The 15497-nt window shown below is 42.2% G+C and overlaps 1 protein-coding gene and 1 pseudogene across 3 annotated transcripts in view; one reads left to right on the top strand and one right to left on the bottom strand.

Annotated features, from left to right (window-relative positions):
* The first annotated feature begins 335 nt into the window (after positions 1-335).
* The window catches only part of MTR (5-methyltetrahydrofolate-homocysteine methyltransferase), a 124472-nt gene continuing 109310 nt past the window's right edge, over positions 336-15497 (top strand). For all 3 annotated transcript variants that reach the window (XM_065922243.1, XM_065922242.1, XM_065922241.1), the window contains exon 1: positions 336-759. Coding sequence is in view for 2 of the 3 variants with exons in the window: in XM_065922242.1 (XP_065778314.1) it covers positions 726-759 (34 nt within the window). In the remaining variant the exon portion in view is untranslated. The remainder of the gene's footprint in view (positions 760-15497) is intronic.
* Positions 5212-6093, bottom strand: LOC136158055 (craniofacial development protein 2-like; annotated as a pseudogene).

Below are 15497 nucleotides of genomic sequence, written 5' to 3'. Positions count from 1 at the left end.
CAAGTACCAGCCTCTTGACAGCATGTTAAGACATTTTGAAGTCAGCGCCAACTTCGCACCAGGATTTAAATTTGGGGAGACCACTGGTCGCCACAGTTTCAGACGCTGGGCTGAGATGAGCAAAACCTCAGAGGGGCACATGGGACCCTGAACTACATCTCCCAGAAATCCCGGGGGAGATGGGGGCGACAAAGCCTCATGTGAGTGGTTGAATCGGTCAGCCAATAGCGCTGCTACGAGCTTCCTATAGACCAATCGCGGGCCTGAAGGGGCGGGACCTCCCAGGCGAGGCTGGATTGCGCGCAGAATAACAGTATTCTTGAGTTACACAAACCCACGGGGCACTGCGAGCCTTGGCCCCGCGCCTAGACCGCCACGTCGTCCTCATCTTCGGGTCCAGCCCGCGTCCTCCTGTCGACTCGGCCTCCGGTCGCGCTGGTTTAGCTGCCAGGCCTTTGCCTAGGACAGGCCAGGTGACCGAGAAGAAAGCACGTGTATGAGCAGCGGTCTGGGCAGGGGGCCCTCCTGTCAGCGCCGCGCGGCGTTCGGGCCCTGACGGAAGCCCCGCTGTCGGGTCTGGTTGGGGGGAGGCCCCTCAGTATCCCTGGGACCCCAACCTTCTGTGAACCACTGGCCCGGCGCTGGCTGGCGTGGCTCTGGGCCGTCACGTGCGGAGGGCGCGTCTTCCCCGCCGCGTCCCCGGCCCGAGGAGAAGACTCCGCAGTATGGCCCCCACGCTCCAGGACGTGACGCCATCTGGTAATGCTGCGACCCGCTCTCCGCGCTTCGGTGGTTGATTACCTCCTAATCCTTAGGGTGATTCAGTTACCACCGGGAGACACCTGGTTAGCTTTCCCCGGGGGCGGGCCGCGCCTCCGAACGTGCGAACCCTGAGGTCCCGTGTTTTCTCGCTGCCTGCGTTCCTTCTCTCCCCGACCCACGCGGCTTCCTCCCAAGGTAGACAAACCATTAAATCCATAAAGCACACCGCGCCCTGTGCCCCCGAAACATATTCTGAGCGCCAGGTTAACTAAACTTTTCAGTTTGATGTACCGTATTCCGTCTGGGCCTTATAGAAGTTTTGCATGGTTGAACGTTCTTATTCAGTATATGTTTATTAAGCATTTAAGCCAAAGAAGGTTCCGGTGCTGAGAAATAAGGAAGCCCAGAAAGCTATTTAAAACTGCACTGAACTTTTTTTTCCACCTCGAGGTTACAACAGTAGTCCTGCCAACTCTAGTGTGTGAAAATCACTGTTAGAATAGATGAGTGGGTACTCAATAGGTTGGGATAAGGGGTAATAATTCCAGGTGATTTTGATGTTGGTGACTCTCACATTGACAATGGAAAAAAAGCAAACTAACACAAGAATTAAGTATATCAATATTTTCAGTTTTAAAATGAGTTCTAGGTCTTTAATGCCCTCCCTGATTGTAATTTGTGAACAAATACACCTATTAAAACTTGTGAGGTATGAAGTAGCAAATGAAGAAACAAGAGAATCAATAACAAGGACATAACAGTAGATGTGACAGATAAGGATCTTCAGCTCAGGAATTCCATAACTCTGAAATTTTTCAGAGGTGAGCTAGTGACCCTTTTGATTCTAAGGTCCTGATAAGTGGAACCATTAGAATTGTTCATGAAACATGTGGATATGTGATTAAGAAACATTTTATCACTGTTGCTGTAAAGTGAGACCTATATCTCCCACAGGGGTATCATTTACTTATTTGAATAGTATTTTTTACTGATGACTTCTGACCTTCCTTTTCCCATGTAATTTAAAAAGGAAGTATGTGATTTCTCTGTTATCTTAATGTATCTGGAGCAAAAACCCCTGCAGGTTTAGAATAGTTTGAATAGTGATCTTTTTACAGCAGATGAAAGGAAAATTGTTAAGTGTTTGAATCTAGCTCACCTTTCTGACCCCAAGGCTCACCTCCACAGATGAACACTTCAATAAAGTTAAATCAAGTCTTGGGCCCTATGCATGGGCCTAGAAAAGACTTCAGAATTATTCTGCTTCTCTCTTTTTTTTTAATTTATTCATTTATTTGGCTGCACCAGGTCTTGGTTGCAGCATGTGGGATCTAGTTCCCTGACCAGGGATTGAACCTGGGCCCCCTGCATTGGGAGCTCAGAGTCTTAACCACTAGGCCAGCAGGGAAGTCCCTATTCTGCTTCTCTTTATGTGGGGAGCCTGCATGTTGGGATGAAAGTCAGTTTTAACTTCCTAGAAACCCTTACTTATTGATGTCCAGTCTTAGTGAAGCTCTTGGATGAATAAAACTGGCAATTCCTGAATCTCAGGGTTGGGCCTTAAGCCTGAGTGTCCATGACCTCAGGCCATGGTTGTGGGCTGGCGAATACTTCTTGTGAGAAAAGTTTTAACTACGGCGTGTAAAGATTGCTTAGTTTCATCATTGCTTATTGGTAGTATGTATTGGGTTGGCCAAAATGTTCGTTCAGGTTTTTCTGTAAAATGTTATCTGGAACTCAGTTGATAAATGATTAATGAAAGAGTGAGTCAATGAGCCAGTGAATTGCTATTAACCAGTTACATGTTTCTAATTCTTCCCGGGCTCATTAAAATCAAAGGGGAAATAGTATATTTCAGAAATGGAATATTGCACAAGCAAAGAAATGACTACAAAATGTAGCAAGTTGGTGCAAACTAGAAGTTAGAGATTCAGAAATGAAGTGTCTTGTAAGGGACTTATAGGGTAGTAGTAAGATAGTCTTTAATAGAGTCAAGTCAGGAAACTGCTGAGAACAGTGTTGGGATCATTTGTTTGAATGCAGAATTCTTTTCTTTGCTCTGTTTCCTCCAGGCAGTGCAGTGGGTGTGGGAGTCCTAAGTCAATCATGGGATCATTCTGTCTACAGAATAAATGTGTTCTTGACAGTAATTTGTTACTTAAAATCATGTGTATTTGGGGTTTATGCTGTCATCTTGTCTCTAGGATGGTTCTTGTCTTAAAGAACCGTTATTTAGGATGGTTCTTAAAGGCCATACTATCTGACTTACCCACCTCAAAATCTAATTGGTCCTTTAACCAGTTAATTCCATGTTTGTTTACTCTTTGGAGCATTTACTATGAATCGCATTATCATTCCTGGGAAAGAAAACATTAGTTCAGTTCAGTTCAGTTGCTCAGTCGTGTCCGACTCTTTGCGACCCCATGAATTGCAGCACGCCAAGCCTCCCTGTCCATCACTAACTCCCGGAGTTTACCCAAACTCATGTCCATTGAGTCGGTGATGCCATCCAGCCATCTCATCCTTTGTCGTCCGTTCTCCTCCTGCCCCCAACCCCTCCCAGCATCAGGGTCTTTTCCAATGAGTCAACTTTTCCCATGAGGTGGCCAAAGTACTGGAGTTTCAGTCTCAGCATCAGTCCTTCCAATGAACACCCAGGACTTATCTCCTTCAGGATGGACTGGTTGGATCTTCTTGCAGTCCAAGGGACTCTCAAGAGTCTTCTCCAACACCACAGTTCAAAAGCATCAATTTTTTGGTGCTCAGCTTTCTTCACAGTCCAACTCTCACATCCATACATGACCACTGGAAAAACCGTAGCTTTGACCAGACGGACCTTTATTGGCAAAGTAATGTCTCTGCTTTGTAATATGCTATCGAGGTTGGTCATAACTTTCCTTCCAAGGAGTAAGCATCTTTTAATTTCATGGCTGCAGTCACCATCTGCAGTGATTTTGGAGCCCCCCAAAATAAAGTCTGACACTGTTTCCACTGTCTCCCCATCTATTTCCCTTGAAGTGATGGGACCAGATGCCATGATCTTAGTTTTCTGAATGTTGAGTTTTAAGCCAGGTTTTTCACTCTCCTCCTTCACTTTCATCAAGAGGCTTTTTAGTTCTTCTTCACTCTCTGCCATAAGGGTGGTGTCATCTGCATATCTGAGGTTACTGATATTTCTCTTGGCAATCTTGATTCCACCTTGGGCTTCATTCAGTCCAGCATTTCTCATGATGTATTCTGCATATAAGTTAAATAAGCAGGGTGACAATATACAGCCTTGACGTACTCCTTTTCCTATTTGGAACCAGTCTGTTGTTCCATGTCCAGTTCTAACTGTTGCTTCTGGACCTGCATACAGATTTCTCAGGAGGCAGGTCAGGTGGTCTGGTATTCCCATCTCTTTCAGAATTTTCCACAGTTTCTTGTGATCCACAAAGTCAAAGGCTTTGGCATAGTCAATAAAGCAGAAGTAGATGTTTTTCTGGAACTCTCTTGCTTTTTCCACGACCCAGCAGATGCTGGCAATTTGATCTCTGGTTCCTCTGCCTTTTCTAAAACCAGTTTGAACATCTGGAAGTTCACAGTCCACATATTGCTGAAGCCTGGCTTGGAGAATTTTGAGCATTACTTTACTAGAGTATGAGATGAGTGAAATTGTGTGGTAGTTTGAGCATTCTTTGGGATTGCCTTTCTTAGGGATTGGAATGAAAACTGACCTTTTGCAATCCTGTGGCCACTGCTGAGTTCTCCAAATTTGCTGGCATATTGAGTGCAGCACTTTCACAGCATCATCTTTCAGGATTTGAAATAGCTCAACTGGAATTCCATCACATCCACTAGCTTTGTTCGTAGTGATGCTTTCTAAGGCCCTCTTGACTTCATATTCCAGGATATCTGGCTCTAGATGAGTGATCACACCATTGTGATTATGTGGGTCGTGAAGATCTTTTTTGTACAGTTCTTCTGTGTATTCTTGCTACCTCTTCTTAATATCTTTTGCTTCTGTTAGGTCCATACTATTTCTGTCCTTTATTGAACCCATTTTTGCATGAAATATTCCCTTGGTATCTCTAATTTTCTTGAAGAGATCTCTAGTCTTTCCCATTCTGTTGTTTTCCTCTATTTCTTTGCATTGATCGCTGAGGAAGGCTTTCTTATCTCTCCTGGCTATTCTTTGGAACTCTGCATTCAAATGGGAATATCTTTCCTTTTCTCCTTTGCTTTTAGCTTCTCTTCGTTTCACAGCTATTTGTAAGGCCTCCTCAGACAGTCATTTTGTTTTTTTCCATTTCTTTTTCTTGGGGACGGTCTTGATCCCTGTCTCCTGTACAGTGTCATGAACTTCTGTCCATAGTTCATCAGGCACTCTGTCTGATCTAGTCCCTTAAATCTATTTCTCACTTCCACTGTATATTCATAAGGGATTTGATTTAGGTCATACCTGAATAGTCTAGTGGTTATCCCTACTCTCTTCAGTTTAAGTCTGAATTTGGCAATAAGGAGTTCATGATCTGAGCCACAGTCAACTCCTGGTCTGGATTTTGCTGACTGTATAGAGCTTCTCCATCTTTGGCTGCAAAGAATATAGTCAATCTGATTTCTGTGTTGACCATCTGGTGATGTCCATGTGTAGAGTCTTCTCTTGTGTTGTTGGAAGAGGGTGTTTGCTATGACCAGTGCGTTCTCTTGGCAGAACTCTATTAGCCTTTGCCCTGCTTCATTCTGTACTCCAAGGCCAAATTTGCCTGTTACTCCAGGTGTTTCTTGACTTCCTACTTTTGCATTCCAGTTCCCTATAATGAAAAGGACATCTTTTTTGGGTGTTAGTTCTAAAAGGTCTTGTAGGTCTTCATAGAACCGTTTCACTTCAGCTTCTTTAGCGTTACTGATTGGGACATAGGCTTGGATTACCGTGATATTGAATGGTTTGTCTTGGAAATGAACAGAGATCATTCTGTCGCTTTTGAGATTGCATCCAAGTACTGCATTTCAGACTCTTTTGTTGACTATGATGGCTACTCCATTTCTTCTAAGGGATTCCTGCCCACAGTAGTAGATATAATGGTCATCTGAGTTAAATTCACCCATTCCAGTCCATTTTAGTTTGCTGATTCCTAGAATGTCGACATTCACTCTTGCCATCTCCTGTTTGACCACTTCCAATTTGTCTTGATTCATGGACCTAACATTCCAGGTTCCTATGCAATATTGCTCTTTACAGCATCAGACCTTACTTCTATCACCAGTCCCATCCACAACTGGGTATTGTTTTTGCTTTGGCTCCATCCCTTCATTCTTTCTGGAGTTATTTCTCCACTGATCTCCAGTAGCATATTGCGCACCTACTGACCTGGGGAGTTTCTCTTTCAGTATCCTATCATTTTGCCTTCTCATGCTGTTCATGGGGTTCTCAAGGCAAGAATACTGAAGTGTTTTGCCATTCCCTTCTCCAGTGGACCACATTCTGTCAGACCTCTCCACCATGACCTGTCTGTCTTGGGTGGCCCACACGGCATGGCTTAGTTTCACTGAGTTAGACAAGACTGTGGTCCTGTGATCAGATTGGCTAGTTTTCTGTGATCATGGTTTTAGTGTGTCTGCCCTCTGATGCCCTCTAGAAACATCTACCGTCTTGCTTGGGTTTCTCTTACCTTGCACGTGGGGTATCTCTTCATGGCTGCTCCAGCAAAGCGCAGCCGCTGCTCCTTACCTTGGACGAGGGGTGTCTTCTCACGGCCGCCCCTCCTGACCTTGAACGTGGAGTAGCTCCTCTCGGCCCTCCTGCGCCCGTGCAGCAGCCGCTCCTGGAGATGGGGTAGCTTCTCTCGGACGGGGCCCCTGACCTCAGGGGTGGGGTAGTTCCTCTGCTGGCTGCGACGGACCACGCAGAAGTGTGGCCGTGAGGAGCTACCCCTCACCCAAGGTCAGGTGTAGCGACCCAGAGCGCCAGGCTGCGACAGCGCAGGAGCAGCGGCCGAGAAGAAAGCATTAAAGGGTAGGAAAAAAATCACCCAAGTAAAGTACATTGACTAGGTCCTCTCGAGCTGGGAAAAACTTTGTGATCTCTTAGGTTCACTAGACAAGGACGTTCTTTGTGTCTTTCTCTTTTAGACTGTGTTATTTATATATATCATCCCAGATGGTACCTGCAATGCAGGAGATGGAGACTCCAGTTCTATCCCTAGGTCAGGAAGATCCCCTGGAGAAGGGCGTGGTAACCTACTCCAGTATTCTTGCCTGCAGAATCCTATGGACAGAGGAGCCTGGCAAGCTACAGTCCATAGACTCACAGAGTTGAACAGGACTAGAGCAACTGAGCACACACTTAGGTATCTTAAACATAAAAGTACTTCTCAGACAGTGTTGTAACTAGTCAGATAATTGAAGAACCTGCAAAACTATATTTTATGTTCAGTTGTGAAAGATGTTAGGGAGAGTCTTTGCTATTTAGAACCTAACTGCTGCTGCTGCCAAGGCATTTCAGTTGTGTCCGACTCTGTGAGACCCCATAGACAGCAGCCCACCAGGCTCCCCCGTCCCTGGGACTCTTCAGGCAAGAACACTGGAGTGGGTTGCCTTTTCCTTCTCCAGTGTGTGAAAGTGAAAAGTGAAGTTGCTCAGTCGTGTCCAAATCTCAGCTACCCCATGGACCGCAGCCCACCAGGCTCCTCCATCCATGGGATTTTCCAGGAAAGAGTACCGGAGTGGGGTGCCATTGCCTTCTCCATTAGAACCTAACTAGTTAGGAGTAAAATATATAGAATGTTCTAGACCTAATGAACTGAATACAGATAAATACCAGTTTTTTATTTGTTTTACTTGTTGCCTGTGGAAGAGCGACATTCCGGTGTCTACTCACCCTGTCAAGGGAGGAATTGTTCAGGTGACTTACTGTCATAACACGGTTCTGGAGGAGCAGTGGTGATTAGAAGCCAGTGACAGCTGATCTCCTACTGGAAAACATTGGGGAACAAACACATAAAGATCGAACAGTGAATGATTATACCAACACACATGGGAGAAGGGTTTTTTAGTTTCTCTTACCTTAAATCGTATGTTATCCTCCAAATGATAAATAAGGACATTGAAAAGGTAGAAGCATTGGATTTTTAAGGACCTTAGTTGCAGAGTTTTGTATTCATCCGTTATAATTCCCACTCATATTTGTTTTCATATGTGTTCCCTTTTACCTCTATTTTCTGTTCATAATTCTCTTGCTCCTGTTTCACGTATTTCATCATATTTGTACATTTCCTTGTAGATGCTAGTCTGTGTGTGTATTTTTCATTTATATAAATAGAATCCCAGTAGTTAGCCATTTCTGACTTCCTCACTCAGTATTCTTTTCTACAATAGAGCAATACAGTGGTAGTTCTGGTTACCACTGAGCAGTATTACACACGAGCATCCTGCACATTTGGCTTTGCCATTTCCCAGGGTTGTCTCCGATTTGCAGCTTCTCTAATATCCTCTGATGTGTTCTCTATGCATCAGTGGAGCCTTTGTTTGGGAAATACACTCAGGAGTCAGATTGTTGAGTTTTCCACATGCTTAATTTTACTGACTCTTGCTAGGTTGCTCTCCAGAATGACTGTATCTATCTACGTTCCGAAAAGCAAGGGTTCTGATTTTCTTTGGTATTATCCAATCTTCTAATTACTGCCCATGCATTGTATATATATTGGTTTTGTCTTGTTTTAATTCATGTCTCTCTGATGGCTTATAGTTGGAGCATCTCTTCATATACTTGTTGAGTATTCAGTTTTTCCTTCCCTTGATTTGCCTATTCACATCTTTTGCCCACTTTTCTGTTTAATTTCTTATTGATTTGTAGGAGCTCCTGGTATATTATAGATTTTAGTCTCTTTCAGGCTTTTTTTCTTCCTTTGGCTGTGCTGTGTGGTTTGCAGGATCTTAATTCCCTGACCAGGGATCAAACCCTGGGCCCCAGCAGTGAAAGCGCAGAGTCCTAACCGCTGGACTGCCAGGAAAGTCCCAGTACCTTTCAGTCTGACATTGCAGAATCTCCCTTCGGTTGATAATCTGTTTATTACTTTTGTCAGTGGTGACTTTCATTTGTCAGAAATCCAAATCCTTTGTTTTTATGTAATCAAATTTACTTTTTTTAAAAAAAATTATAGGTTGAGCTGTTTAAATCTAGATGTCCTGCCCTGTGCTAAGTATGAAGATATTTTACATTTACTTTCCCCATTTTATAATATCTTGTAGTATATAATAATATTTGATAGGCCAAGTAATCTCTTTCTACTTTTTTAAAGTTAGCTTAGCTCTTTCTGGGCTTTTAGTCTTTCACATAAATTACAGATAGGTTGGTCAAGCTTCTTATAAAAAAAATTACATGTTTTGGTTAGAGTTTTTTAAAAAACCTTTTGTCTCTTACGTATATGATAACTCTTAACAAGCTATCAGAATTTGTGTGGGGATGGGGTTGTTTTATGGTAAATGGTGAACTATCTTAAAGATTGAAAAAAATTTACATTTCTGATTTGAAAAGTGAATACATTAGAGGCCTCTTGGAAAAATGCTTAGACCTTTTTTGAAAATAGGACAAGTGGGGGCACACTCCATTGTTGGATTTGCAGTGAGTAGAGAAATGCCAAACCAACTCTGATGAAGGATACCAGGGTGGGCGGAGGTAGGGCATTTCTTTTGTTGGTATATTAACTTTCCTTTCTTATTTCTATCTCCTTAAACTCCTGTGTACTTGGTCAGTGGAGGAGATAGAAGTACAAAGACATGTAAATCATATGGTTATTTACTGATCATTTGGTTGATGGCGATGGTTTTAGTTGCTAATTCTGACTCTTGCGACCCCACGGACTGTAGCCTGTCAGGCTCCTCTGTCCATGGGATTTTTCAGGCAAGCATACTGGAGTGGGCTGCCGTTTTCTTCTGCAGGGGATCTCCCTGACCCAGGGATTGAACCCCAGTCTCCTGCGCTGCAGGTGGGTTCTTGACCAACTGAGCTACCTTCCTGATAAGCTACTGACCATTTTGCTAATGCCAAAAGACATATTTCTTTGTAGAAAAAACTGGGATTTTTTTTTTTCCTCAAAGGTTTGAATACTTTTCTGTTTATTTTTTAAGACTTTTTTCAGTGTGGACCACTTTTGTTTTTTTAATTTATTTTTTAATTGGAGGAAGATTATTTTACAAAGTTGTGTTGATTTCTGCCATACAACAGACAAGAATCAGCCATAATTATACATACATCCTGTCCCTCTTAAAGCCCCCTTCCCTTCCTCCATCCCACCCCTCTAAGTCATCACAGCACCAGTCTGGGCTCTTTGTGTTATATAGCAACTTCTGTTTTACACTTTGTTGTTATTCAGTCACCAGGTTCTGTCCAGCTCTTTGCAACCCCGTGGACCATAGCATGCCTGGCCTCCCTGTCTCTCACCATCTCCTGCAATTTGCCCAAGTTTATGTCCATTGAATTGGTGATACTGTATATATGTTGATGCTGCTTTCTCCATTCATCTGTTCTCTCCTTTCCCCACTGTGTCCACAAGTCCATTCTCTATATCTGCATCTCCATTCCTTCCTTGCAGACAGGTTCATCAGTTCTATTTTTCTAGATTCCATATATAAGCATTAAAAATGATATTTGTTTTTCTCTTTCTGACTTCCTTTACTCTGTTTAAATAGGTTCTGGGTTCATTCACCTCACTAGAACTGACTCAAATTCATTCTTTTTTATGGATGAGTAATATTCCATTGTTATTTATGAAACACATCTTTATACATCTATGGATGGACATCTAGACTGATTCCATGTCCTGGCTATTGTAAATAGTGCAGCAATGAATATTGGGGTACATGTGTCTCTTAGAATTGGTGGTTTTTCTCAGGGTCTATGCACAATAGTGGGATTGCTGGATCATATGGTAGTTTTATTCCTAGTTTTTTAAGGAATCTGCATACTGTTCTCCATAGTGCCTGCATCAATTTACATTCCCACTAACAGTGGAGGAGGGTTCCCTTTTCTCCACATCCTCTTATAGCTTTTATTGTTGGTAGATTTTTTTGATGATGGCCATTCTGACTGGTGTGAGGTGACACCTCATTGTAGTTTTGATTTATACTTCTCTAAAAACTAATGATGTTGGGCATCTTTTCATGTGTTTGTTGGCCACCTGTATGTCTTTGTAGAAATGCCCTTTCAGGTCTTCTGCTCATTTTTTGACCGGGCTGTTTGTTTTTCTGATATTATATTGAGCTGTATGAACTGCTTATATATTTTGGAGATTAATCCTTTGTCAGTTGTTTTGTTTGCAATTATTTTCTCCCATTCTGACTGTTGTCTTTTCATCTTGTTTATGGTTTCCTTTGTTGTGCAAAAATGATTAAGTTTAATTAGGCCCCATTTGTTTATTTTTGTTTTTATTTCTGTTACTCTAGGAGGTGAGTCAAGGAGGATCTTGTTGTGATTTATGTCCAAGAGTATACTGCCTGTGTTTTTCTCTAAGAGGTTTACAGTTTCTGGGCTTACATTTATTTAAGTCTTTAATCCATTTTGAGTTTATTTTTGTACATGGTGTTAGGAAATGTGCTAGTTTTATTCTTTTACATGTAGCAGTCCAGTTTTCTCAGCACCACTTATTGAAGAGGCTCTTTTCTCCATTGTATGTTCTTTTATTCTTCCTCCTTTGTCAAGGACAAGGTACCCATAGGTACATGGGTTTACCTCTGAGATTTCTATCTTATTCTGTTGGTCTGTATTTCTCTTCTTGTGCCAGTACCATACTGTCTTGATGACTGTAGCTTTGTAGTATAGTGTGAAGTCAGGAAGGTTGATTCTTCCATCTCTCTTTTTCTTTCTCAAGACTGCTTTGGCTATTTGAGGTCTTTTGTATTTGCCTACAAATTGTGAAATTGTTCTAGTTTTGTGAAAAATACCATTGATAGTCGATAGAGATTTCAGTGAATCTGTAGATTGTTTTGGGTAGTATGATTATTTTCACAATATTGATTCTTCCAGTCCAGGAACATGGTATATCTCTCCATCCGTCTTGTGTCATCTTTGATTTCTTTCATTAGTGTCTTAGAGTTTTCTGCATACAGGTCTTTTGTCTCTTTAGATAGGTTTATTCCTCGGTATTTTATTCTTTTTGTTGCATTTGTGAATGGGATTGTTTCCTTAATTTCTCTTTCAGATTTTTCATTGTTAGTGAATAGGAGTGCAGGGATTTTTGTTAGATTCTGTGACTTTACTATTTTCATTGATTAATTCTAGTAATGTTCTGGTGGTATCTTTAGGATTTTCTATGTATAATAGCATGTCATCTGCAAACAGTGAGGGTTTTACTTCTTATTTTCCTTCTGGATTCCTTTTATTTCTTTTTTCTTCTCTGCCATGGCTCTGTTTTCCAAAACTATGTTGAATAATAGTGGCAAGAGTGGGCACTTTTTTTTGATGTGGACCATTTTTAAAGTCTTTATTGAATTTGTTACAGTATTGCTTCTACTTTATGTTTTGTTTTTTGGCCCTGAGGCACGTGGGATCTTAGCTCCCCAACCAGGGATCAAACCTGTGCCTCCTTCGTTGGAAGGCAATGTCTTAACCACAGGACTACCAGGGAAATCCCTTGAATACCTTGGATAGCCAACAGGGACTATTGTATAGCACATGGAACTCTGCTCAATGTTATGTGCAGAGGAGGGAGGTTTGGGGGAGAATGCTCACATGTATATGTATGGCTGAGTCCCTTTCCTCTTCTCCTGAAACTACCACAGCATTGTTAATTGGCTGTACACCATTACAAAATGTTTAAAGTTTGGGGAAAAGAATTAGATTGCATGCATGCACCTACTCCCTCCTCCAGCTTCCCTCCACCACCACCATGTCCACACCCTGTGTTCCCATCAGTTGGGTGATTCAGTCACACATGCTCTCTAATTTTAGGAAGGGTTGCAGCTACATTCTTTGAAAAAGAAAGGAATTCAGTTGAGCATATAGGTTAAAGTTTTTAATCTTTCTTTTGATTCCCCATCTGAAAGGATCTCTTTATAAAGGATCTCTTTATAAATGTTTTTGCTGATTATTGTGTTTGCTCTGCCTCATTCAAGTTCATCTCTAAACCTGCAAACATGCCATTCCTGCCTCCTGCCCCAGCATGAACAGAGCTGAGTGCTTCAGGCTTCCTTGATGCTTTTTCTTAACCCACTGGACTTGTAGAGTATAGAAAGCAACCTTTAGAGTTTCGATCCTAGCTCTACTTTTTATTAGCTATGCAATAATAATGACATAATAGGAGTTGCTAACATTTGTGGGGTGATTATGCCAAGGTTATATGTCTCATTTCATGACTTTTATAATATGAGAGTCCCAGTTGTTAACATCTGGAACATGCCTTCAAATGCATCATCTTGTTCTGTTCATCTTGTCACATGTCCTGTGATAAGGCAAAACACAGTCTGTCTAAAACCCCATAGCTACCTTTGAGAGCTGGGACTAAAACCCAGATTTCTTGGCTTTTTTTGTCCTGTCCCCATTAGCTTAATCATATCAAATTCTGGGTGCTTCTTAGCTGAAGGACAGCCACATCATGGGGTGTCTAAATTAATGCCACACCTGAATTGCCTTTGTTGACACTAATTGCAAATGACCAGACCACTTCCCGGTTGCCTACCAGTCTTTCTAGTATACATGTCTCATTAAGCCCTGCCTTTTCTTCACACTTTCAGGAAGTGATTTTTTTTTTTCCTTTGGTGCTTGAGGTACTACTGCTCAGATTTTTGTTTGTTCCTTTTTCAGGAACAGTTTTCTTTCCCCTGTTAGCTCAATAAACAAAATTAGCCAGTGAATTAGTTTTGGAAAGGAATAGTAAACCCTGAAATAAACATAATGTCCTCTAGGAAAGAAACCACATACTGACAAATTTACTTTACAGCTTGCTAGAGCAACCTTTCTGAAGCCTATTAAGGAGTAATTCAGTCAAAATAACTCTATAGCTACCATCCATCCCCTGTTTCTATATAGAATACCTAAGACTCTGGACAGTAAGAGCTGGGTTTTAAATTTGCACCACTGCCAGTTTACAAATGTTCACACGTTACTGGTTTGGGGCTTAAATGACCTTCTCTTGTCATCTTTCCTCACTCTTTTGCTGTGTCAGTTTAGGAAATACTTACTGAACACTTAAGTGCTGGATACTGTCCTTGGTGTTGCTAGGGATACAGATGAGTTGGCCTAATCCCAGTCTTCCTCCAAGAGGCTCAAAGAGCTTAGAGCCAGCTGCATTTTACTCCAGCTTTGCTTCCCTCTCAGGGAGCACAGAAGCACATGTTGACAAGAGAGGTGGGTGTCATTGTGATTTGTTTTGTATAACTTGTAGTAAATTTGGTAGGCAGTAGGGAATTGTTGAAGGTTGGAAGCATTGGAAGCAGCTGGTTTAAACATGCTTTTTAGGAAGATGAATCTGGTGCATAGGATGGATTGAAACATAGGGTGACCAGGTATAGTCACCCCAGTGGTTGAGATGACACTTTACATGACACTTGATTTTTTTTTTTTTAAACAAAGCATCTTTGTATCTGATCTCCTTTAACCCATAAGACAATTCTGTGAAGTTAGGATGAGCAGGCATTGTCTTTCTTAGTTTTCATGGACGCAGACTGAAGCTCAGAGAGGACCTGTAATGGCTGGATGTGTAGTAATGTCTTGAGGAAAGAGTTGGCACTGGGGATAGAAGGTGGACCCAATGTGGATGGCATTTTGGATGCCAGAGCTATAGGGCTTGAGATCTGAGTAGATATTGATTATCAAGGAGAATGAGGGGTCACATAACACTGAGCTTGTCAGGTCAGTCTTCTGGGAAGGATGATGCATTCACAAAAGTAGAGAAATCAGACAGGGAATGTGGCAAGTTTGGTTTTGTAGTAGATTGAGGGGCAGGCTGTAACAAGTGGACAGCTTGGAATCTGAGTCTTAGATTGGAGCCCAATGTTTTTGATAATTAGAAGATCATGTGTGACTTTAGGGAGTGATTTCAGTAGCGTGTGGAGGAAGAAGCCTCAGCATGAAGATAGATTGAGGTAGAATTGCTGGATGTGGGAAGGGGTAGACGGGAGGGACAGTGGGAAGTGTGGGTGGAAGTGATCACATGTTCTTCTTTAGGTGCAGAGGGAACCAAGCTGCAAGAGGGTTTTGTGGTGTGTGTGTGAGGGGTGAATTTGAGGAGCTCCCCAAAGAAGACTCTTTTGTACAGGATTAGGTGAAGTCACCTCTGAGTTAAAAGGATGAGAAGGATTTTGTGCTAAAGGCAAGCAGAGGTCTGGGATAGCAGGTATGGGAAGTGTTGTTGAGGGAGCTGAGGAAAGGTAAACCGAAGAAAAGGCTCAAAGTTAGGAATTTGCGGTGATTCCAATCAGCATGATTTTGTGGCTTTCCAGTAGTTCTTGGAGACCAGAAAATAGGATTGGAAGGAGTAGGCATTAGGGCTTTTCAAGGCCAGGTAGCTTGTCATGAGTTCTGGTGGTAGGTGGAAGAGACTGTCAGACTTAACAGTCTAAATGGCAATTTGGAATTATTGATGGCTTTCGGTCATCAAACCAAATCTTCTTATGTGTTATTCTGGGCACATGCACAGAACCAGCGGGGAGGGAGTCCTGCAGACCTCCAGCAGCTGGCCTGGGCTTGGAGCAGTTGGCTCTTTGCTGTCTGTTGTGCTCATCTTTGAAACAGGAATAACTACAGCCTACCTTAACCTTGG

Source organism: Muntiacus reevesi, chromosome 2 (genome assembly GCF_963930625.1).
Source record: "Muntiacus reevesi chromosome 2, mMunRee1.1, whole genome shotgun sequence".
Classification (NCBI taxonomy): Eukaryota; Metazoa; Chordata; class Mammalia; order Artiodactyla; family Cervidae; genus Muntiacus; species Muntiacus reevesi.
The sequence above is the reverse complement of the archived record's forward strand: the minus strand, read 5'-3'. Positions and strand labels throughout refer to the sequence as shown.